Source organism: Talpa occidentalis, unplaced genomic scaffold (assembly GCF_014898055.3).
Source record: "Talpa occidentalis isolate TD23 unplaced genomic scaffold, MPIMG_talOcc4v2.1 talOcc4.4, whole genome shotgun sequence".
NCBI lineage: Eukaryota > Metazoa > Chordata > Mammalia > Eulipotyphla > Talpidae > Talpa > Talpa occidentalis.
In genome coordinates, this window is record NW_023604295.1 from 29,969,977 (window position 1) to 29,994,059 (window position 24,083).

The window sequence follows — 24,083 nt, forward strand, 5'->3', positions numbered from 1 at the left end:
ATTTTAAAGCCAAGAATAACACCAGTAGAAAACCATACACAACATTGTTAATATTCTGATGTACTAAACAGTATATTCCTCTAGATAATATAGGAATTTCCACTATCTGTATATGTTTGTGTTTAATGGAATTTTACAGGGCTGCTATGCATTAATGACAACCACATTATTTAGTAGATTACTAAACTAGAATAATTAGTAATATCTAAAAATGGATCTTTGTAGTTTTTGAATGCCAAGTTTTGTTGACCTTTTAATAACTTCTTAGTACTAATATGTAACCCAGGACTACCATGAAAATCTGAGAAATTCAAATAATTTCCTGTTAGAACAAAAAAAAGTCTTGCATTTGGTGATGGTTTTAATGTATACAGGAGGTCCCAAGTGGTAACAAAGGAGCCCTAAAGATTCACTTGTCACCCTGGAAAAGAGTTCAGTACCATAAGAATAAGTATTCTTGTTACCAGTGAAAACTTTTCTATTAGAGATAATTTCTAAATGTACCTTGAGAATAATCTTCTGATTTGTGGTCAGAATTATAGCATACATATTTCAGGGAGTCATTGATAATGTGACTAGCATATGTAGATAATTGTGTGAAAGAAATCTGGGCAAGACCCATAGCCAACTAACTGTATTGTAAGTACTTTGGGCAAAAAACTCTTTGAAACAGCTGGGTGTGAAAGAAATAAAATATAAATCTGTGTCATCAGATGTGCTCGAAACTAACTAAGCATACATATACACAGCACTTTCATGTTACTTAGTATGAATCTGTCCAAAGAGAAAGGCAAGGAACCCCCAAGGAATGAAAGGAAAGAAAAGAAACCTTGCCCTCAAATGTTTTTATAGGTCTTTTTTTCTGTTGTGGTAGCATTTCTGACAGTATGGATTCTTTTTTCATTACCAGAAGTATTACCTAATTCTTTTATATGTAGTGTTCCTATTCCCAATTCCAATGTGAGGGTGGATTCCCCACACCAAGCAATTCTCAGACATCAGCAGGGTGTTCTACCCTAGATATCTACTCAAAGATAACATCAGATTCCATAGGTTGAGGGCAAAGTCTCCCACACTCTCCATTTGAGATGCCAGCCACTTGCCCAGGCTTCTGTCCAACTGGATACAGATTAGAGAATTCCATGATCCCCTCAGATTTAATTTCTAGAATGGTTCACAGAACTCAGGAAACTCATTTACTTACTAGATCAGTGATTTATTACCAAGGATGTTATTCTGGGACAGCCCAATGGTAGACATACACAGGGCAAGGTATGGAGAAAGGGTGCAAAGCTTCCATTCCCTCTTCAGGAGAACCATTCTTCCCAAATCTATATTCACCAACCTGGAAGCTCTCTGAAGCCCCTCTAGGGTTTTTATGGCAGCTTCATTATATGGGCATGTTAGAATAAATCATCGGCCCTTGTCAATTGAATCAACCTCCAACTCCTCTAGCTTCCCCTCCCCAGAGGTCTGGGAATGAAACTGCAAGTTCCACCCCTCTGGTCACTTGGTTGATTCTCCTGGCAACCAGTTTCCCTTCTTAGTATTTTCCAGAAGTTAAGTAACTTTTGGAAACTTAAGAGATACATTTAACACTTTCAGTCTTGGGGAATTTCAAGGGAACTGTGAGATGGGAACTTTGGATAAAGACTGAATGTGTATGAGAAATGTATTTTGAATAATGTATGAGAAATGGTCACCTGAATAACCAGACATATTAATCACAATAAAGCAGTTTATATCTAAAGACTATGTGAAAGGAAAAAAATGACTTCTAAGATTTTAAGTAGATGGCATTTACTTGTAGTTCCAAGTCAGTAATAAACTATAATCTGATCAGTTAAAACCAAAAGTAAATAATCATAAAAACTCATTTGTTGACTATTGTTTTTTCTTTTGCTTGGTCTTAGGGTTTTGACCCACCACATCAAAGTGACACAAGAACTATTTACATAGCCAACAGGTTTCCTCAGAATGGCCTTTATACACCTCAGAAATTTATAGATAACCGTATCATTTCATCTAAGGTAAGAAAACTGTAGATAAACCCTTTTGAAAAGTGATTTTTTAAAGGTATACTATATTTATATTTTTAAAAATTAAATAGTGGTTGGTAGATTTGTTTTAATCAAAATTGTGATATGTAAGATAAAAGGAATTTGTTAATATCAGGTGAAAATGCATGCCAAGGATTGTCCTTAGTTTCAACTGAAAAAGAAACTAATATTTTTGCCACATCCCAGGCACTGTATTAGATACTTCTCAGATCATTTAATGCTTTCAATAACCCTGAGATACCTTTTACAAAGTGGTGCTACACTAATTTTATATCAGTTTTTTGAGCTGAAGTTACAGGAAATAATTTTCCCAGAATTGCACACTAGTGAGCAACATGATTAGATTGAACTCTGTGTAAACATTTTACAGTACCAAAATACTATTTTTCTTGCTTGTTTTATTTTTTTTCCCCTATGGCATTTTTAAGATGTCTTAGTTTATTTTGAAACTGAAGATCATAGAGTTATTAATACGGTCCAGTAGACTTTTCTCTCATGCTGTAAATATTTTCCACCCTGTCCTTTATGATAATTAGCCACATATAGCTAATGTAACTGAGAAGCTTAATTTTTAAATTTACTTTTAATATATTTTAATGTCTGTAGCTACCTGGGACTAGTAGCTACCTTATTGGATAGTATAGTAATAGAGGATATGAGACAAAGGGACGGAGGGCAAAGTTCTCCATAGAGCATAGCTATTACTTAACAGACCATCTTTAGAAGCATCTTTATATTGCTCCTTCTTTTCCTTCCAGAACGACTAATTTTTTTCTCTTAACCCTGGCCTCATCTTTCCCAAGGATCTTGTCTTGGTCAGCGTTTTCTTTGCCCTGCCCTTTTTTTCAGTCTTTACATTATTTACATTTGTAATCCATCCATTAGTGACATATACCATTTTGGACAATGGTTCTAAAGCAGAGAAAAGTGGCAGGAAATATCAGCATCGAGAATAATAAAGGAGCTCTAGAGTAATGACTCAATTCCTAATAAATTACGCAAGAAATAAAAGTCCTTGAAATTTTTAAGTTTGGAAAAAAAAACTTTTGGGTGTAAATTTTGTGCGATAAAATTTACCAATTTTAGATGTACAGTTTAAATTTTGATAAATGTATAATAACATCATGTGATCATCACCACAGCTAGTCCCTCTCCTCAACTCTATGGCTAGCAACCACCGATGTGTTTTCTGAAACTAGTTTTTTTTAGAATTTCACATAAATATAGTCAATACAGTCTTTCGTTATTTGTATCTAACTTCTCACTTAACATATTAACTCTTGAGATGCAGTTTGTTGTTGTAGCAGCATCAGTAGTTCATTCCTTTTTGGTGTGTAGTTTAGCTGTAAACCTGAGTTTGGATCATTTATCTTCCGAATTTGAGTCTTTTCCTAATACACTTTTTCTCACTACCAGTATTTTCCCTTTAAATTTTCAGCTACTTTCTCATCCCTGTTCTCTAACCTCTGTTATACTTGGTTGATACAGGTATAATTTTTCCCTAGTATTTTGCTGTAGCATGGTATCAGCCAGGTTAAGAAGCCATAGCTCACAGTTCATGCTCCCTCTATTTGCAATTTTCAAAAATTAAATTCTCTTCTGTCTACATTTTGGATACTTTCCATGATTTTTTCTTCTCCCCCTTTCCCCCCTGCTTTCCAGGACTTTGAACAGTTACTTGTAAAACTAGTTTTTGTAATTCTTACTTGGTGGGAGCTCACAGGACCACTGAGTTCTTCTGCCAATGATGGAAGCTGGGTATATTGGAAAACTGTGATCAGATATCTTTATATTACTGTTTCATATGCAGCAGTACTAGGTTTAAATGTTTTTCACTACAGTTTCAACATGTAGCTATTTAAATAACCATTGTCATTTTTTGCATATGTAAGGACTCATTATTCCCTTATTTCCTTAATATTCTAAAGTGCTTTCTTAAACTCCTATGCCAGAGTATCTGCTATCCATAAACTCATGTTAAACTTCCCTACCACTGTATCAACATTTCATGTTGATAACCACAGTTTTTTAAATGTAGATTTTAGTTTTAGCAGAGGTTGGAGATTTCATCTTTTTATGGAATTCTATTTTTTGACCACAGTTTGAAGAATGTAGATAGATATTTATATAGAGTGTCAACTTTTTTGCTGAAATAAATGACGCTAGCTCTTCATTATTCCCTTTTTATCACCCTTCTACTTCTCTTAAATTCCCTCTAGACTTCATTATCTCTGTCCCACAAAACTATGATGAACTTTCCTCCTGTGCCTTTACTCATGCTGTCCTACCTTTGTGAAATGTTCTCACTCTATTTACCTCTTATTTCCTACTTGTGAATACCCCTATCAGTATAACCTCCATTAATTTTTTTTTCTTTTGGATTGTTTTTCCTTTGATTTCTTTGTATATTTCTTCATTTATATTATCTTTGAGTACAGCTATTGATCTTTTATTCTTAATCTCTTTTGTTTAATATTAAACCTTTGTTCCTCTTCTAGTGCATTTTGCACATTGTACATGCATGATTTGTTTAACTGATCATAGTAACTATTTTATCTTAAATTTAAACTTCTTTGCAAAATATTTAATTTTATTAATGTTTTGATTCTTTTAATATCAGGCCTTAAGAGAAAATAAGGTCAGTTATGCAGTCATATGCATAACTTCAGATTCGTTTATCTTAGCCATTATTACATGTAGTGAAAAGAATTCTAAAGGTTACTTTTCTTAGAAATATTTTCATATTATTTAATATTATTCTAGAGTCCCCCCTCTGTATTGAGCTGGAACACCATAAAATTTAGATTCATTCAATGTACTAATGTTTGTATTTCAAAAAACCTGGAAACAGTTTATTTCTAATATTTGTAAATTTGTTTTTATTCTGGGTTTCTCCACTTTATTACCGAGCTAGCTAAAGAAAATAGCCTGAAACCATTTACCTTACTGCTAATTTACCTAGTTACTCTTTTCAAGATTCTAGAAGACAATATATATTGTCACTACTAAGATTTGAATAGATTGATATAAACTTAGTTCATTGCCAACTTAATTCTTAAAAAATTTTGTGTAATTGATTTGTAACTGAGGAAGTTACATGGAGATACTCTGACCCCTGTAGAGACAACTGTCTTTTTACTCAAAATAAGATGGGCTGGAGGTGACTTTACCCACAGTTACCATCTCTTATGTACACATTGAGCAGTGATGTCTTTGTTCCCAGGAAGTGTTTACCTCTCTTCTCTCTAAAGCCCTCAATATAATTTCCATTCCCAGTGCCACTGATGCTACCACTACCACAGGAAAATGTATGCATTAGGTGTTCCAGATTAGAACTGAAAATACATTGTCACCTAAGAAAGACAGGTGGTTAGTTATATTACTCTTTATATGCCCTTATGTCAAATCGATTTTTGTGGCTCTTCTGAGAACCTAACCCTATTTATAAAATTTTTCATGTGAGAAAGGATGTTTCAGGTTTCAAACTTTACAAAGTGAATTTTTTGACATACAGAAATTCTGGAGATAGAACCATCTTACATTGCACCAGAGAAAATTAGATAAACTGCCTCTTTAAAAATCTTGAATTGGTCAGTAACCGTTAAGATTTCACTGCCTGACAACTGGACAGTTACCAAAAACAGTCTTTTTCGATCACATTTATTTATTTCATCTGTTTTTATTAAAATTTTGATCCACAAGCTAGGTTCCAAGTTGTAGTATAAGCTAAAATAAGAAATAAAATGTCCCTGTCCTTAGGGATCTTCCATACCACTGGAAGATTGTATCCAAAGTAAAAGTATTATAAAATGTTTCCCTGTTTCATATATGAAATTACAGTATGAGTAGTGTGACACAAGTAAAAATGTAATACATTAATTACCCTGCCCTCTTAATATATGATATGTATGTTTATGAACTGTTTAATAAAATAACAACAGACACATTAGTATGAGCCAGGTTTTGTCAAAGTGCTTCATAAATATATTAATATTTATTTAATTTTTAGAGCAACCCAATACAATATTATTATTACTGTCCTCATTTTTGAGGGTACACAATGGACCCAGAGATTTAATGACTTTGGAATAGGATTTAGGTGTCAGCAATTTAACCCCCAGCCATCAGTGTTAACTATTATGCTCTTTTGTTTAATTTTTAAATTGAGGTTATGACACATTTTCATGTCCTTTATGAGATTTTCTTTGTAGTTATAACAATAATCCTTTATTTGTAGTATTTTTTAACTGCTTCACACTACAGTTTACTTTTCCATATTCCATACTTAAGAAATCATAATTAAATAATAGTACCAGTTTTTCTATCTGTAACACTGAGCTAAATAAAATATAAAATAAATTGTATCTAGTGTCAGCCAACTCTTATTTGTCTTTATGAATTAAGTTTAGTTTTGTGTAACCAGTGTCCAAAATAAATTATTAAAGTGTTGCTGTAAATCTGCCACCTCCAACTTCTAAAAATCAAGGACTTAATAGTAAAATTAATATCTCCTATTGATAGTTTAATCTCATTTTTTAAAATTATGCTAAAATTGCCGATAAATGCTAAAAGAAAAAGAATAAAAATCTAGAAATTCTGTAACATCAGAAGTAACATGAATTTGTCTAAGGGCTTAGTAAATATGATTTTGCTTTTCTTATATATGTAGCATTTATTATTTTTAAATATTAATTTATCAATGTCTTTTTTTTTCTTTTTGTAGTATACTGTGTGGAATTTTGTTCCAAAAAACTTATTTGAACAATTCAGAAGAGTGGCAAACTTTTATTTTCTTATTATATTTTTGGTTCAGGTAAGCTTTATCACTCCTTAGGTGTTAAGTTTATGGCCATGATTTCTAAAAATATTTCTTCAGGGATAGTTTTCTAAATCACATTGCATTCTAAATGCACGGCCATTTTTTTCCTGCAGAGTTTTCCCATTGTGTTCAGTTAATACATTGATTTAAACCATCTAGAGTTCTGAAATGTTGCACATGAATTTTAAGATTCATTGTATTTTATTTCATCACAGATATACTGTGATGCTGATAACTATAATTAAAGCCAAGAAAATAACATCTTTTAGATGATATGCCTCAGAACATAAATATTTTGACTTTTAATATACAATGCATATTTTGGACATTTCTGTCTATGGAGTCATCTTTGTACAAAGTAAAATATTTCTCTGGCTTTTTATTTTTAAATGAAATTTTGCTTTAAAATTTTTTTTTTAAAGATTTTTATGAGTACCCATGGGTATAAATTTTTATCTACTAGACTATTTTCTTAATGCTATATTATTTTAAACTGCTTGACAAATTCTTAATATTTCACATTGTACTCTTTCTCACATCAGCATATCAATTATATATTTTTATATTTGAATATAAGTCAAGATTTTAAAATAATGATTGTCATTTTCTTTTAAGGAGGTTATTTTCTGGTAATACCATAACAGTCTCTTTATGTGGCATTGAATTTTTCCATAAACTGGACTCAGTAGAACATAGAATTTCAAAAGGATAAAAACCCAACTTTTTTCAAGTAAAAAAAAAATTTAAAGTAATCAAGTATTTTTAAAAAATGCTTTCCTTTCTGAACAAAGAAGAAACTTTTGGTTTTTTATCACTGGAATATGAGCTTGGTGTTCTCTGAAAAGTGAGAAATTTATTCTGACCATATCCACGTAATGTATGCATTTGTGAGATTACTAGCTAAGATCAGGAATCCAACTTGTCTGCGAAATGGAACAAATTTAATTGCTGTAAAATAAGATTAATTAATCATTAGATACATGTTCTAACTAACCAAACATAATTGCTGCAGAAATTTCTTCTCTAGCAATTTATTGAAACCTCAATTGTATGATTTAGATCATAATCACAGCATTATTTTCTCAGCTGTACCCTTTGGCTCTACTGTATATAACAGAATCACTAGTAGGAAAACCCTTTCTCTAGTACCGTTCCTTGTTCGTTCTCCCTAGTGGTGATTAATTTATTCTGAATCTCCATAAAAAGTGCTGACCAACCTTTCAGCACTTATCAGGATGAACAAAGAAATGTGAAATGAAATTCTGAGCAGCTGTAGCTTCACTCCTAGAAAAATATTGCAAAAGACCTTATTAAGTACTCTGTATATTAAGAAGGCAGAATAATTGAGTCCACCCTAGCAATATTTGTGGGTATGCAGTAGATTTATATATTCTACAATTGCATGTAATAGCCAACAAAGTGAAGTTATGAAACCATGAGTAATACTTAACTCACTACATCTTTCTCCTATGGTATACCTTTTATGGTGTTTTCAGAATTCCAGTAAGTGTGAGATTTTAGGTATTAATGTGACAGGTACAATATAAAAGTATAATACTCTGCATTCTCTCTTTTTTTTAAATCTAGCTTATGATAGATACACCTACCAGTCCAATTACCAGTGGACTTCCATTATTCTTTGTGATAACAGTAACTGCCATAAAGCAGGTATGAAATGGTTTCTTTTGTTGTCTTCCCTCTGAAGTCATTCAGTAGTTGCTAAATATTTCCACTTCAAAGTAACATTTATTGTTATGAAAATAATTTCCATAAGAAAGCAGCATATTTGTTTAATGATATTGCATATATAATTAAACTGAAACCACTCTATTGTATTTTCAGGTACATGTTAACTTACAGAATTATTACCATTATAAAGATATATTCTTTCCTTGACACACCGAAGAAGCATCTAAAAACAATCATTGTATATTTACAAACCAATTTATATATGAGACAGATTAATTATTGTAACCATCTTATTGAGCTTGACAATGTTTAAAGGGAATACAATACATTTGTAGGAAGTGGAGCATGTAATTCTTATGTGAGGACTTGTGAATAAAAATTGTATGGTGCTTTCCTACATTTTACAGCTTTCTCTGTGAAGTTGATTTTTATGTAAAGTAGTACTCTGGGTGAATCTTGAACTGATATAAAAATATAGGCATAGAAAAACAGGACTACTGGATAAACATGCCACATAAGAAAGAAATTCATGGAAATATCATATCTATATAACTACCACATCACAAAGTGGGAAGGTCTTAATTAAACAGTGGTGATCTTCCGCCTCAAAGAGAGTTAATTGGATTTTCTTGTGTCAAAGAAGATGTTTAAATTGATAGTGAAACAAAATTAGTAAATATTTTGTAATTCTGGAGTTATATTTGTTACTTACATAAAAAGGATAAGCGAAGTCTAGAGATTAGCAGTTACATTTATGTATCTAGCATGTCAGAGAATATCATGCTACTGCTGTAAGTTTGATTTTTCTTTACTTTTGTTTTGAAACTAGAATTTGTGTAAGTAAATCAGGCATCCAAATCACTTCATACAATTACATATTTATTTGGTTTTCAGTTGTCATTTATTTCCTCAAAGTACCACATATTTGTTGTATATTTTTTCTGTATGTGGTTTCTTTTTAGGTGATTTCGTTCAGTCTAGTATCTTGAAGTGCTGCTTATATGTTGATGGTGCTCAAATTTATATATTTGTCCTGAAACTATTCCCTGAGCTACACACACACACACACACACACACACACACACAAATACACACATGCAGAATTGTGCATCATTTCCACTTGGTTGTCTTTTCTTGTTTGTTTGTTTTTTTTTAAGATGTATTTATTTATGCATACAAGAGCTGGGGTACAGGCCAGAGATGTGGGGGGTGAGAGGATCCACCAGAGACAGAGTGGGGAACAGAACAGGCAGACTGACCGAAATACACTGCTGAGGAGAGCAGCAGGCGAGACAGGAAAGGTCTGCCTCGCCATGTGGGTTTCTCCCTGGCTGCCTGGGGATCAATCAAATTCGTGCTGCAGAGGCTGCGGATTGCATCACAGTGCAGTGCTTAACCCCTTGCGCCACCAGGGAGGCCCATTGGTTGTCTTACGTTTTTCCTAACAATCATGTTGCTCTTTCATTTCCTGCTCTATTCATATATTTCACCTTACAAGTGTGTAGTCTGTTTTATGTACCAAGTTATGTCTAGTTACCAGAATAAGGTCATCATATTGGAACTCCAATAAGTAACTCCATTTGTTTGATAAATGAGTAAATAAATGAGTTACCCTATTAAATATTTTTTAAATGCTGCCATAATTCTTGCTCTTTGTCTTCCAATATATATTTGGCCAAGCTTAGATAGACTGGGTTTAACTGGAATGTGATGCCATTTTCTAAAAATGACAGTGTAATAGAATAATAACCATAATTGACAACCTGTTTCCTTTTAAAGTGGGTTAAGTGAATACATATAAACTCTAAAGGTAGGAAGCAGGAAGATTATGCCTTTAGCCTGTATTAGTATTGTTATTGCAGTTAAATACTAAATGTAGTTAAAAACTTCTTGACAACTAAAAAAGGAAAATATGAAATCCTATAATTTTCAAAGGGAAAATTGGATCTATAAGGATTTTCTCCCTTTCTTAGAAATCCAATTTCAAAAATCAAGAGTTTTCTCTTTTGTAATAACTGTTATTAAGTTTTGTTCATTTAATAAGCATACATAGTACTTCAATTCAGGTTTATATATCCATTACTGTATCAACAGAGCAAATTTTGAAAAGATTGTAAAAGTGGAAGTTTCCCTGTTCCAAATTTCCCTTTTTCTCTTAACCTCCCTTACTCTACTTTTCCCTTTGCACTTTCATCAAAATATGAAAGCCAGCCTGTTATCATTAATTACTTACACTTTAATATGAACAAAGTTAGGTTTTAGGGGTTTTTTTAATACCCCCAGCCATATTTGCATATTAAATCTTCTCTCTAGTTGTATAATGCAAAATATAGTTCTCTGGTAAATATATGGTTTTGTCCACTGTGAGCCCAAATACAAAAATAAGTATAATAGTTTAATAATGTACTAGTAGTAAGAGCTATGAACTGTACGTTTTCAGAGAAAGGGTGGAACACTTTGCCTAGTTAAGGAAGATTTCCTGGAGGGGAATATTAGACATGAATCTTGGAATATGGGTAAAATAGCAATTGATGAAGGTAAGATATAACCAGATGACTTGGGCAAGGGGCCCAATACATGAAAAGGCAGGACCTGTCTTGGGGGGGTAACATGTCTCACTAATGTTTAGTATTGTTCATCTATTAATGTTGTATGACTGTTAAAAAAAAGTGTGCTTTTTTGACAGTATCAGAAAAGATGTTTTGATTCTCAAATAAATTTCCTTAAAAATGACATGCCACATTTAAATGGAGCCAACATAATTTAAGTATCTTAAAAATGCTTCCCATAAAGGAGATACATATCTAAGGACTGGTGCTATTAATCTCAGAAATGTTTTAAGACAAAGGATAGAAGAATTCTTATAGTGAAAGAGTGAAGGGTAAGGAAATAGCCCATAAAGGTGACATAGAAGGAGTTTCCCATAAGGAAATTGAGGGATAATTGGAGAGTACTATGAAAACCAGTAATAAAAACCAAGAGAACAGTGTTTCTAGTAGGAACAAATGTCAAATACCTATGAATATATGCATCAAAAAAGCCTAATACAATTCTTTTGTGAAATGTTTTGGAGGAGTTTCTGGCTTTTTGTTTCCCACTTGACAAAACTGTGTTCTAATTACACTAAAAAGTGTTTTCCTCCCCCTTTGGATATTTACAGGGATATGAAGATTGGTTGCGACATAACTCAGATAATGAAGTAAATGGAGCTCCTGTTTATGTTGTTCGAAGTGGTGGCCTTGTAAAAACTAGATCAAAAAACATTCGGGTATGTATTTAGTAAATAATCAAAATCCGTTATATATTGGTATCACAACATATAATGTTTTTTCAATTTGTATTTTTTTATCGAGGTAAGGTTGGTTTACAACACTGTATGTGACTTAGGGGTTATCATACCCATTCTTGTCCACTGTAGTCCATTGGGCACCCTCCCCCTCCAACTCCTTCCTTCTTCAGCCTCCACAGTCTCTTCCCTCTAGTACCTTTAATTCTACAGTCTTACTTTAAGGGTTTATTTGGTTTAGCTTTGTCAGTTCCTTGGTTTCGTTTCTCTATATTCCTAATGAGTGAAGTCATCCAGCATTTAGCTTTCTCTTTCTGACTTACTTCATGTTAGCACAATAACCTCCAATACTATGCATGTTGTCACAAATTGCAAGATTTCATCCCATTTTATAGCTGAATAGTATTCCATTGCGTATTTATATCACATCTTCTTAATCCACTCATCTATAATTGAGCACATCAGTTGTTTTCATCACTTGGCTAACATTGTTTTTACATTCTTTGGGTAGATAACTAGGAGTGAAATTGTTGGATCATATGATAGGTCTATTTTTAATATTTTGACAAAGCTCCATATTCACAGCATATAATTCTAGTATGATCACATTTCAGTTAAGAACCTGCTTTCCTATATTAAAATATTGTGATAGATCACTTTCTTTGAAGCCCAATAAAAATAAAAAATAAGTTCTAGTGTTTTAATATATATACATTCACTTTTCCACAAAATTCTTCATAGGTGGGTGATATTGTCCGAATAGCCAAAGATGAAATTTTCCCTGCGGATTTGGTGCTTCTGTCCTCCGACCGACTTGATGGTTCATGTCACATTACAACTGCTAGTTTGGATGGAGAAACTAATTTGAAGGTTTGTTCATGTTTGTATTTGAGTATTACTTTTAGTAAACAAGTCTCTGGATTGTAGTGATATTTTCCTTTGGTTAAGGTCATGAAGTTTGTTCTAGTAAAGGATAAAGTTTTTAATTTGCAGAAACTCCAGAAATTAAGTTGTTTAAAAGAAATAGTGTCATATCTTTATTTCAAGAGTATTTTCACATGGTTAAGGAAAAAATGAAAAGTGTTTTCAGGAAAAATACAATCTTTTAATATTTTGCTGCTTTTTTAGATGAAGGACATGTTTAAATTTTCTCAGTTTTCAGAATACAATCAAGGGTGAAAATGCACATTTTTCCCCATTAAGTTGTTTATAATAAACTTGAGCAGTAGATTACCAGACTTAATTTTTTCTATATGCAATGGACTTTTTAGATAGGTATGATAGCTCCCTTTGCTCCTTTTTATTTTACATTCTTCTTTTTCTTTACTTCAGCAATCTAGTTGAGTGATGTCAAATACAGTATACAATTATTTCATCTGTAAAGAGATTCGAAATAGATGATTTTTAAGGACATTTGTGTCTTGACACTGCGATTTAATCCTTTTTTTAGATGTTTTTATTTTGTTTTAACATGTAACTTTTAAAGAATTTAGAGACTATTCATAGTTAATTTAGCACTTGTACCCTCAGCTCTGGGAAAAGATTTTCCTGAATGATCATTCTATAGATTAAGTATACTATTATTATCTTAGAATACTTGCATGCTTCTTAATATTTGTTGCTCTGGCAAGTTACTCTTGTTACAGTGTTACTACAGTGTTCTAATCTTTTTTCTCCCCAGACACATGTGGCAGTTCCAGAAACAGCAGTATTACAAACAGTTGCCAATTTGGATACTCTTGTAGCTGTAATAGAATGTCAGCAACCAGAAGCAGACTTGTACAGGTATAGTGTGATATTCAATATACTCATTTTAAATCCTGTTTACAGATCTCATGTTCATGATCATAAACATAATAAAATGAAATTTTTAGCTAATTATAGACATTATTGGGGAAGAGAAAGAAGGAGTGCAGTTAAGAGGGGAAGAAAGCTACAAGCAAAACTTAACTGGATTTCTAGGCAAAAATATTATTTCAAAAGTAGTGCTTTAATTCACAGATGCTTCCCATTACCTACTTTGTTATGAACTTGTGGCTCACTTTATAATAGTAGTTAAAGGAAGAGTAAGATTATTTCTTAGAACAATACTGGAACAATATAATCTATTGGTGTGTGTGGCACAACACCCCTCCTATAATCAGGGGCCATATCTTTGTCTTCATTACTGTATTATTTAGAGGATACTTTATTTAAATTAGAACCTTAAAATTTATGTTTCAATTTTTAGTTTCTTAGATTTTTTTTAATTTATTACTTTTTTTTTCCTGGTCCCTTATTTGGTTCCCCTACATTCCTCCTATAAGTGAAACCATCTGATATTTTTCTTTTTCCTTCTGGCTTATTTCATTGAGCATAATCCCTTCCAGCTCCATGTTGCTGCGAATGGCATGAATTTATCTTTTTTGATTGCTGAATAGTATTCCATTGTGTATCTACACCACATCTTCTTGATCTAGTCATCTACTTTTGGGCATTTGGATTGTTTCCATATCTTAACCTATTGTAAATAGTGCTGCAATAAACATAGGGGTGCAGGTATCCTTTTGAATTAATGTTTTTGTGTCCTTTGGGTAGATTCCTAGGAGTGGAATTGCTGGGTTGTATGGTAGCTCCAGTTTTAGTAATTTGAGGAAACTCCACACAGCTTTCCGTAGTCTTTAGACCAGTTTGCATTCCCAGTTTGTTAGATTTTGAAAGATCTTGGTTTTTTTTTTAAATTTTGGGTTATTAAATAGGCACCATTTGTAAGTCAACTATATAAGAATTCTAATATAATAATCCTTCAGAGCAAAAGACACAAAGACAAACATCTATTAATTTTCATTTAAAATTTTGGCCATCCACATGTGTACTAATTTTAAGAAATTGTTACTTTACCAATATTTGTGAAACCACTGAGAACTTTTATTAGTTCAATTTCTAAATAGTTCTTTACTAATCCCTTCAGATAAGAAAATAGTCTTTTAATTTGTACTTCTAAGAATGACTCTAGTTAAAAAGAAGGTAGGGCAGGTAATTTGCATCAGTTTCCTAAGGCCTCCTTAAATTCCTAGGAGAAATTTTGGATGGGTGGACAATTTCACCAGTGCCATACCCATTTTCCATGTAAGGATAGTTTAATTCCTCAAATAACAGGTTTTATGTTGTTTTTTTTTTGTTTTGTTTTGTTTTTTTAAAGATTCATTTATTTATTTATTTATACAAGCACTGGGTACAGTCAGAAGCGCAGGAGGGTGAGAGAATTCACCAGAGCCAGAGTGGGGAGCAGAGCAGGCAGAAGGACTGAAGTACGCTGCTGAGGGTAGCAGTGGGGTGGCAGGAGAGGTCTGCACGCCATGTGGGACCCTCCTCCGGTGGCCGGAGAGCAGCCGGGGATCGAACCGGCACTGCAGAGGCTGCGGGCAGCTTCGCAACCCAGTGCTCAACCGCTGTGCCACCAGGGAGGCCCTAGGTTAAGTTTTTATACCTGTTTAGCTACATTCTCCTCCTATGTACTTTTATATCAAGGACGTTTCCAGTATAACATGGAAGCTAAAATAAGTGTCTGATTTTAACCGTTACCAAAACTTCTAGGGCCCAAGACTAAGGCCATTTATATTCAATCAGAGAAAAGTCAGATTATTTCCCAGAGTCCTTGTTTCTACTTGATCTTTCTGAGAACACCCATTTCTGAGGGACAAAAGGACACCTTATTCATAGATCATGAGGAGGTCAAGAGAGGATACATTAAGATTTCTTTGCATTTTGCCTGTTCATAGACCCTAATCAGAACTCTTAGGGTTGGAGTTTAGCTCACAAAAAGCCACATTTTCTTTCTGTAGTTCTCTTTTACCAAATTAATTTTAATAAGAAAGTTAGATTTTTTAAAAAATCTCTAAATTTTTCACAGGCTAATAAGCAATTTAGAAGTTTTTCTAACCAACCAATAAGTATCCTTTATAGTTTACTAGAAAGTCCAAAGTAATTTAACAGTTTTTACCATAAAGAGTCTGGAGGTGGCCCTTTTACAAGACTAGAAACACATAGGGGAAATAAAATTTCCTACCCATGGAACAGACCAGAACAGTACCACAAGGTGGAAAAAGCCAAATCTTGAGTTAGAAAATACAACAGTTTTAATGTCAGTTTTCAGGGTTTCTTGGTCCTTGGCTGTGGTGTAAGAAGAATTCATAGGCATGTCTTCAGCAGAAGCAAAAGTATATTTTATTTAGAGATAGAATGAAAGTACACCCAGAAACAGGTGTAGGCAAGCAGAGTCCTCGGTTAGGGCAACTGTGAGGGAAATGTGGGAGTCCAGTCTTACAGAGGGTACAGAAACTGTTCACTCCCTTCCTGGGGTATAGTTTATCAGTCCAGGCAACAGGTGCCAAGGTAGGGCAGTTGGCCTGAGTTGTCTTGGTGTCAATCTATTCCACCTCTCCCTTGGGAGGGGGAAACTTGTTTTTTGAAGTGTTACTTGACCTATTTAGTGTTTTATCACCCACAAACCTGCCAATTTCATGGAATTCCCCTGCTCTGGGTGCTTCTTGTTCTCCTTGGACTTTATCACCTGCCTGTATGTTGGGGTGGAGGGCTGCCTTTCTCCCTTCTGGGTGTTCAAGCCCTGACAGATCTTTCCTGGGGTCCTGGGTATAGTTGGCCATTTAATTTTCTTTAGGCATTGCCTTCCTTGCTCTAACTGTCTAACTTTAAGAGACAAATATGAAAGACAGAAAACTACCTTCTCAGTGTAAGCAAACAATATTAGACCAAAATCTTTTAAAGTAAAAAATTACAATTATTAATGAAATATTTAACCCCAAAATATCTTTCCTATCCATTTTAAATTTGAGAAATAAAAGATTTCTCACCATTTGGTCTTCATTGGATTTCTGTAAGGGGAAGCTTAGGAGTCTGAAGTGGCAAAAACCTTCACCTCTCTTCTAGGCATGTCCAAAGTATTAGAGCTCCTCCAACAGTAGCAGCTCTCCCTTGCTGCTTCAGATGCCATCCCAAAGGGCTTAGCTAAAATGGAGGTTGGGGAAGGGGGTGGTACATGTTGGCTCTCACAGAGACAGTAGTATGAGTTCCAAGGAGAAATACGAAAGAAGACTTGTGTTGCCCCACAAATTGGAACTTAGGAGTGAAAAATATGAAGGAGTTTGAACACAACCAAGCCAGATCCCAGAAGGCTCAAAGACTGTGATCAGAAGAGGACAGTGTGATTAGAGGAATAGGAAAATGACTCCTTATAGTGGAGGGAAAAAAACTCTCCAGCTTACTCCACATCCAATTGCTACTCAAACTCTCTCTTCTGTGGTGAGTTGGTGATTGATTCTAAATTTTATTAAGACCTGATTCCAGATACTCACTTGAATTCCTCACCCAGACCCCATACCACGAAAGTCAGTTGCTTGCACAAAGTGGAGAAAATGTAACATACGGAAAATAGAAAATGAGTAGAAATCCTGGCCAGGGTTATTGCTGTTACTGGTTCATCCCAGCCCTCTGGGTAGTTAGTATCCCAGAAAGTTGGGATTTCAACATTCCCTCACTGCAGACATCTATGATCCCAACTGGAAGGTTGATCTATCCTAAAGGTGGGTGAGATGAGATGCCCCCATTCACTGACTCCTAGTTGGTCAGACTTGGAGTACTGACATTTCAACTCATTACAGGTGTCTGTTATGGCAATATATCCAACTATACTCTAGAATGCCTATTGCAAAAGCACTCTAATTTAAACTTGAAAGATTTCACTGTAAGATTTCAGGAAAGTACAGATAACACGGGAAGAAAAGGAAGAGAGGAAAATGTTGCCTGGTGAAGAATCCAGTCCCTCGCAGAGGAAGGCATCGAGACTTACCACTGGGCCCAGCACTGGAGCAGAGGTCCAGCAGCTGCTTGCCAAGAACAAAGGCAGCCCCCTATGCCAGCCAGCTGCATTAATCTCCCTCAGTTTCTGAAATAGGAAAGTCTCTGGCCCTACACACAAACCTAGGCAACATAGAAGAGAATAAGGGATTTGGTCTCAAGATTTTCCCACCAGAGTTGACATAAATTGTATTATAGGCCCCAACCCAAAAGGGTAAGAATATTCACCAGAGAGTGCTAGGTATAGTTGAACCAGACAAGGCTTTGCTCTGGAAAAGAAGAAGACAAGGAAAAGAAAATAGAGCCTGACTTTAAAAGATCTTGTTTTTAAAGGAGGGAAAAGAACAGAGTAACTAACTCATTTTAACAGTTTGCAGTGAAAATCATCTTTCAGTCATTTGCCATTTAAAGTGAGCTATGGATGGAAACAACTTTTATTATTAAAACTTGTATGACAGGTTAAACTAATTTTTACTCAGTTTTACTGGTAATAGAATATAAATTTTAACTACACTGTAAAAATCGCCTTCAGCTCTTGTCACATTATACATCTGCCTCTCTTGGTTGAAATATTTCAAAATCTTGCCATTAGTCTTTGACTTTTTCAAGTTTTACATGTCTTTGTTTTGAACCCTTAAAATGGAATTTTCTCAAATGAATAACTATAAGAAAGTGAAAATCAAAATCAACAAAAAACTATGAACCAGAGACACTCTATGGGGGATGGGGGGCAGGGAGGGGAGGGATTGGGGTCAAAATAAGGGGGTTGCAATTGTATGGGGAATATAAAAATAAAATTTATTTTAAAAAAATAAATAAAATAAAATACTCCTAAAAAAAGGAATTTTCTCTATGTGATGTTATAAATCTCTTGCACCTTCATCACAGTCAAATGCAGTACAGAATATTCTAGTTAATTGTAAAAATCTGGAGTTATATACTTTAAGAGGATTTAAACTCTAAGATACATTTAACTGTGAGGATTTCTATATTTTCTGGTCTCAGAAAATGTTGATTTTTTTAAAAAATTACTAAAAACTGGAAAATGATGCAGCATAAGATTAAATATGACTAAGCTATGGTGGATGGTTTTAAGTTATCTTGGAAAACTGGGAGAAGGCAGCAAAAATCTGTTTTCTGTTTCTCTCCCTTACTGAAAGTATGTATTTTGTTTTAAATATAAATAACTATAGAATGTAATTATATTAAATGTAATATAACTATATAATATATTACAGAAATCATTTGTAATGGAAAGATAATGAATTATCTAGCTCACTACTCATAAATCTGTTTTGCATATTATTTTTATTCATACATTTAGCAAATTTACTTTTAAGCATTTACTTTTTGCTTGTGATAGATGATAAATAAGAAGACTTAGCATAGTTTCTGTTCCTAAGGAACCCATTAACTGTAAAGATACATCCATAACTATATTTTTTTCACTTTACTACATGGTAAATATAAGGAAAATATTTAGTGTTTAGTGTACTTTAAATGTCCATGTAAGAGAATGTTTAAATGACTGTTTGGTACAGATATAAGATGAAATATGTAGGCATTAAAATTTTTTTGGAAAAATTTAATGATTTTAGAGATTAGAGAATTTAATGGGAATATGCCAAAATATACTGTTAGCTAAAAGAAGGTATAGAGTTGGAGCTCTCATATGAGCACATTTATAAAAAAATAAATATACAATTCTGTATTAGCTAGGAAGTTAGGCAGCAAGATATAAAAGTTGATAGCTACAGAAAGAATTGCAAACCTGGAAGAATTACATTTCAAAATATTAGTTGTTAATTTTTTGGTGGTATGATTTCAGTTGCTTTTTAATTACCTTTTTCTTCTCCATCTTTTCTAATATTTGATGAATGAATATGGTTTGTTTTTGTGATTTTTTTTCCAGAGAAAGTATTTCCTCTTACTGTATAGTGTTCTTTTTTAAATGAAATTTTATTTATCATTCATTTATAAAACTATAATTTCAACAGTACAGATTCATTCTTGATATGTGTATGTGCTACCCTCCCCCACAACCAAAGTTCTAGATCACACAGTATTCTTAATGGTCTTTTTTTTTTTTAATTAAAATAACATTGTTTTAGAACACTATAAGTTAGGAGAATAGGTTCATACCTCCTCAGATGTATGTCGCCACATCACACCCACCACCAAGTTTACCCATAGTTATTTACCATACCATTGGGCACCCTCCCCACTTTGCTCCAACTACCACCTTCCCTTCCCTGCTAGTAGCCTCAGTTCTGCAGTCATTTAATGATCACTTTTAATGCGTTCATCAATACCTGACTTTTCCATTGTTTTACTTTTAGGAAATATTACCAGTTTACCAAATCAAAATCTAGTAATTGAATTGTTCATCACTCTCTCCTTTAATACTCTGTTCACTTGACTTGCAGGACACTCCTTTCCCTTTGTTTTCCTCCTATTTCAGTAGTGTCCTGCCTTCTCAGTTTCTTATGCGGATTTGTCATCATCTCCCTGAATTTCATGTTAAAGAGCCCCAGGACTGTCCTCTGTCCTTTCCCCTATATTTGTGCTCTCTATACTCCCTCCTTTCATGGTCTCTTCCATATTGAGGATTTTAAAGACCATCTACATGCTAAAGACTCCCAGATCTAGATCTGTGTCTCTATCCCAGATTTCTTTCCCAAATTCTAGGCCCAAAGACATGTTTTCACATAATTCCACTTGAATTTGTGGTAAAAACCCCAAATTAATCATGTTAAAAACTGACCTGCTGATCTTCCCTCCAGAACTCTACCAACAGCCTTTTCCACTTCAGTTGATGACAGTTCATCCTTTTTGATGGTCAGCCCAAAAACATTTGTATCAGCCTTGACTCCTCATTGCTATCAAGCTATGGCCAGCCACTGCTTAGATCCAGGCCAAGGAGCTAATCCCCATGGCACAGCAGACCTCTCCTGTCTCACCCGCTGCTCCCCTCAGCAGTGTATTTCAGTAGATCCACCTGATCTGCTTCCCACTCTGTCTCTGGTGAATCCTCTCACACACACACCCCTCCCTCATCTCTGGCCTACACTCAGTTCTTGTATGCATAAATAAATTTTAAAAAATCTTTAAAAAAATGTGTAGTGATAATGTATACAAGGTTATATAGACTGCATTATTTAGACTAGCCATAAGTTGGAAAAACTAAACTTCCATCAGTAGTGAATTATTTAAATCAGTTATGTAGTTATCCAAAAATGCAACGCTATGTGTGGCCACTAAAAATAAAATAAATGTATGTTTTTGATAGAATATTTTAAGTAGGGAAAATGTTACCACCAGTTTTCATGCTTTAATCCCATTTTTATATTTAAGTACATACTTATATGTGCTTGGTAAACATATCCCAAAATAGTGTTTGTATTTGAGTAGTGCCATTACTTGTGACTATTTCCCTTTCGATGTCTTTTTATATTGTCAGAATCATTTTATATAATGTGTCAGTACGTATAATCTTTATAATCAGAAAGGTGAACAATAAAGCTGTTTTCACTTTGAAACAAAACAAAGTGTGGATGTGCAGAAAGGGTTAATGAAAGTGAAACATAGGTTAGTCTAGCATGGAACTGACATGAATAGATATAAGTGACTTAGAATCAAGGGTAACAGGACAGATTAAAATGAAGGAAAACAGTTGTTGTATTGGAGCTTAGCTCAAAAAAAAATTAAATAACTGATCCCACATCATATGTAAAAGATGCCCCGGGAGACACCTACTGAGTTAGTTCTTTGAATCTAAGTCTAATATTAAGACTTAGTTCCAAGATTACATAAAATTTCATTGAGTGGGAATAATATAAAAATGAATAAACAGTATTTCTTTCTAATACAAGGAGCTGAAGGAAGTAGAGATTAGTAAAAAACAAAGAAGTCGAAGTGTACAAGAGAAAAAGCATCTGTGACCTGAAAAAAGGAAGGATGATAGGGGACATTTGGAAAGGAATACTATTTCTAGTCCTAGTTATATGACTAGAAAATATGACTGCTATACTAAAGCCCTGCCCATAATTTGCTTCAATTCAGAATGTACCTCTCACTGTCGCATAAAGTAATTGTACACTTGAAGTGACTGTATGCTGTGGAGCTGTTTTGGTAGTTGGAACTGAAAGGACAAGCCATAAAAAAATCATTGTGAGAATAGGGCACTCCACATTTCAGTCAAACAAAAGTTAAAGAGCTGTGTAATTCACTGATGCATTTCTACTTACTGCTCTGTCCCCACCACTGAACTCACATATGGTAGTTGCTCAGTGAGTATTTGTTGGATGAATGAATGCATGAATAAGAAAATGAAGGAGTGAATGAATGATTTTGGCCACCGGAGGCATTATTTAGTAAACTGATGAAATGTATGAGCATTCAGTGTTGGGTTAGTAATATATACATCTTTGTAGCAGTAATATATACTCATGATAACCAGACTGATAATAGCAATAATATTTGTATTCTTATTTTGAAAATATGTTTTTAATTCATTACCTCATTCATAGCTGGAATGGGAATGGCAAGAATATTATATTTTTTAAAGCTTAGTATGTATTTACTTTTATAACTTCTGACATGAATATTGGACCTTTTATATGTATATACAGAATTACTGACTTTCATATGTATAAATATAGGGCCAAATATATCTAAAATTTTCCACCTATTATTTCATAAATACACATCAGTGGTTTTTTTAGTAACATGGTAAATTCTTTGATAGATTCATTGGACGAATGATAATAACTCAACAAATGGAAGAAATTGTAAGGTAAGAATAAGTTTGAATTGTTCAATTACTTTTAAGTAAGAGTTGTTTCGGGGAAGAACTAAAATCAAACTAAAAGGAGATTAGGTAAGTAAGCAGCAAACCATCAGAGGGCTAATTTAAAAGCATTTTGTATTTCATGTTCTAATTAGCAGTAGCAGCAGCATGTAAAGGTGAAACAAATGCCATAAAATGATTCTAAAATAATTTAATCAGATCATTTGTGTACTTGTATTTATTTTTCTAATAATAGTAGATAGTAACAGAAACACAACAGTTCACATTCAATTCCTTACACACTTATACCTACGACATTTAAAGTCTAGAATACACAAAAAAAAGTTTTATAATGTTTAGCATGTGTACAAATTGTGGTCTTCTTCACTTCAGACTCATTCAGCACAAACTACAGAGTTTTTAGTAGCCAATCCAGAACCTCAGTTCTTCTGATTGGGTTTTATTTGTTTGGTTGTTTCAGATTGCTTGCCTTCAGTATTCTGGTTGATTTCTTCTTCCTATATGAGCGGTTTTGGACAATTTCAAAGATTTGCTAATAGGATGAGATGATGTTATCCATAAGACTGGATTAGAGTAAATTTGGAATAAACCTTTAAATTTCTAATCAAATTAACATTTCTTTTCTGGAGACATGTTCATTTTACATTGGCTGCATGAAATAAGTCACCAAAAATATACATCAGCATTGATTCACAATTTTAATAAACATTAACAACATTCAGTAAACTTTGTAGTGAGGTCTTTGTTAAGTGTAGGATGAATTATGTTACCTTAGCATCTGGAACGATTTAAAAAAAGTGAGCCATGTTTTTTGCCGAAGCAACCTTAGTTAGCTGATAAATTATCTTTTAATTTGAAACTTTCTGTCTTACCTCAGTTTTACCTGCTGATAAGAGCACATAGTTTTTTCTATTCTGCTGGAACCATACCAAATGAAAAGGAGTTTTTTTATGGCTCCTGAATACTGATTTTGACATCCATAGAGTGTGCTCCAAATCTAAATAGCTAATAAAACCGTACGTACTGTTAACCATGTTCCAAACATCTCCTTCATTCATTGAATTTTTCACAGTGTTTGGGCTTATGTACATCCTCTGAATTGGTTCAGATTCTTTTTGACTTGGACAACTGTGTAGTTGTAGAAAAATATAAGAAATAATAGATAAAATTTTAAAAAAAGGGAAAAAAAAGAAAATGTGGCTTAGGAGGGAAAAAAATAAAATCATTATGGAAACTAAAAAAAAAATACTAGCAAAATTAAGACTTTGTTACTTATCTACAACAGAGTCTTAACATTTTGCTATTACTAAGAAAACAGTTTCCTTTATAATTATTTGTTCTTGTTTTTTGTCTCCTTTATGGAGACAAATTCAAACAGCAAGAGTATCTGTGGTCCAAGTATGCAATGCAAGTAGTCAAGTTGTAATGTCTATCTTGCCTAGAAAAAGTACTAATCTACTTAGGTTTTATAATCCCGTGTAATTTTAATTGTACAGAACTCATGCATTTATACGCAATTCATACTACAGTTAATGTTTAATTGCATTTTCCTTTTATATCTTC

The 24,083-nt window shown here is 33.5% G+C and overlaps 1 protein-coding gene across 3 annotated transcripts in view; it reads left to right on the top strand.

The window, feature by feature from the left end:
* The window catches only part of ATP11B (ATPase phospholipid transporting 11B (putative)), a 105,393-nt gene that overhangs the window by 21,172 nt on the left and 60,138 nt on the right, over window positions 1-24,083 (top strand). For all 3 annotated transcript variants that reach the window (XM_037525166.2, XM_054700401.1, XM_054700400.1), the window contains exons 2-8: window positions 1,914-2,030; window positions 6,784-6,873; window positions 8,467-8,547; window positions 11,729-11,836; window positions 12,596-12,724; window positions 13,536-13,639; window positions 22,458-22,505. In XM_037525166.2, the coding sequence (XP_037381063.1) occupies window positions 1,914-2,030; window positions 6,784-6,873; window positions 8,467-8,547; window positions 11,729-11,836; window positions 12,596-12,724; window positions 13,536-13,639; window positions 22,458-22,505 (677 nt within the window). The remainder of the gene's footprint in view (window positions 1-1,913; window positions 2,031-6,783; window positions 6,874-8,466; window positions 8,548-11,728; window positions 11,837-12,595; window positions 12,725-13,535; window positions 13,640-22,457; window positions 22,506-24,083) is intronic.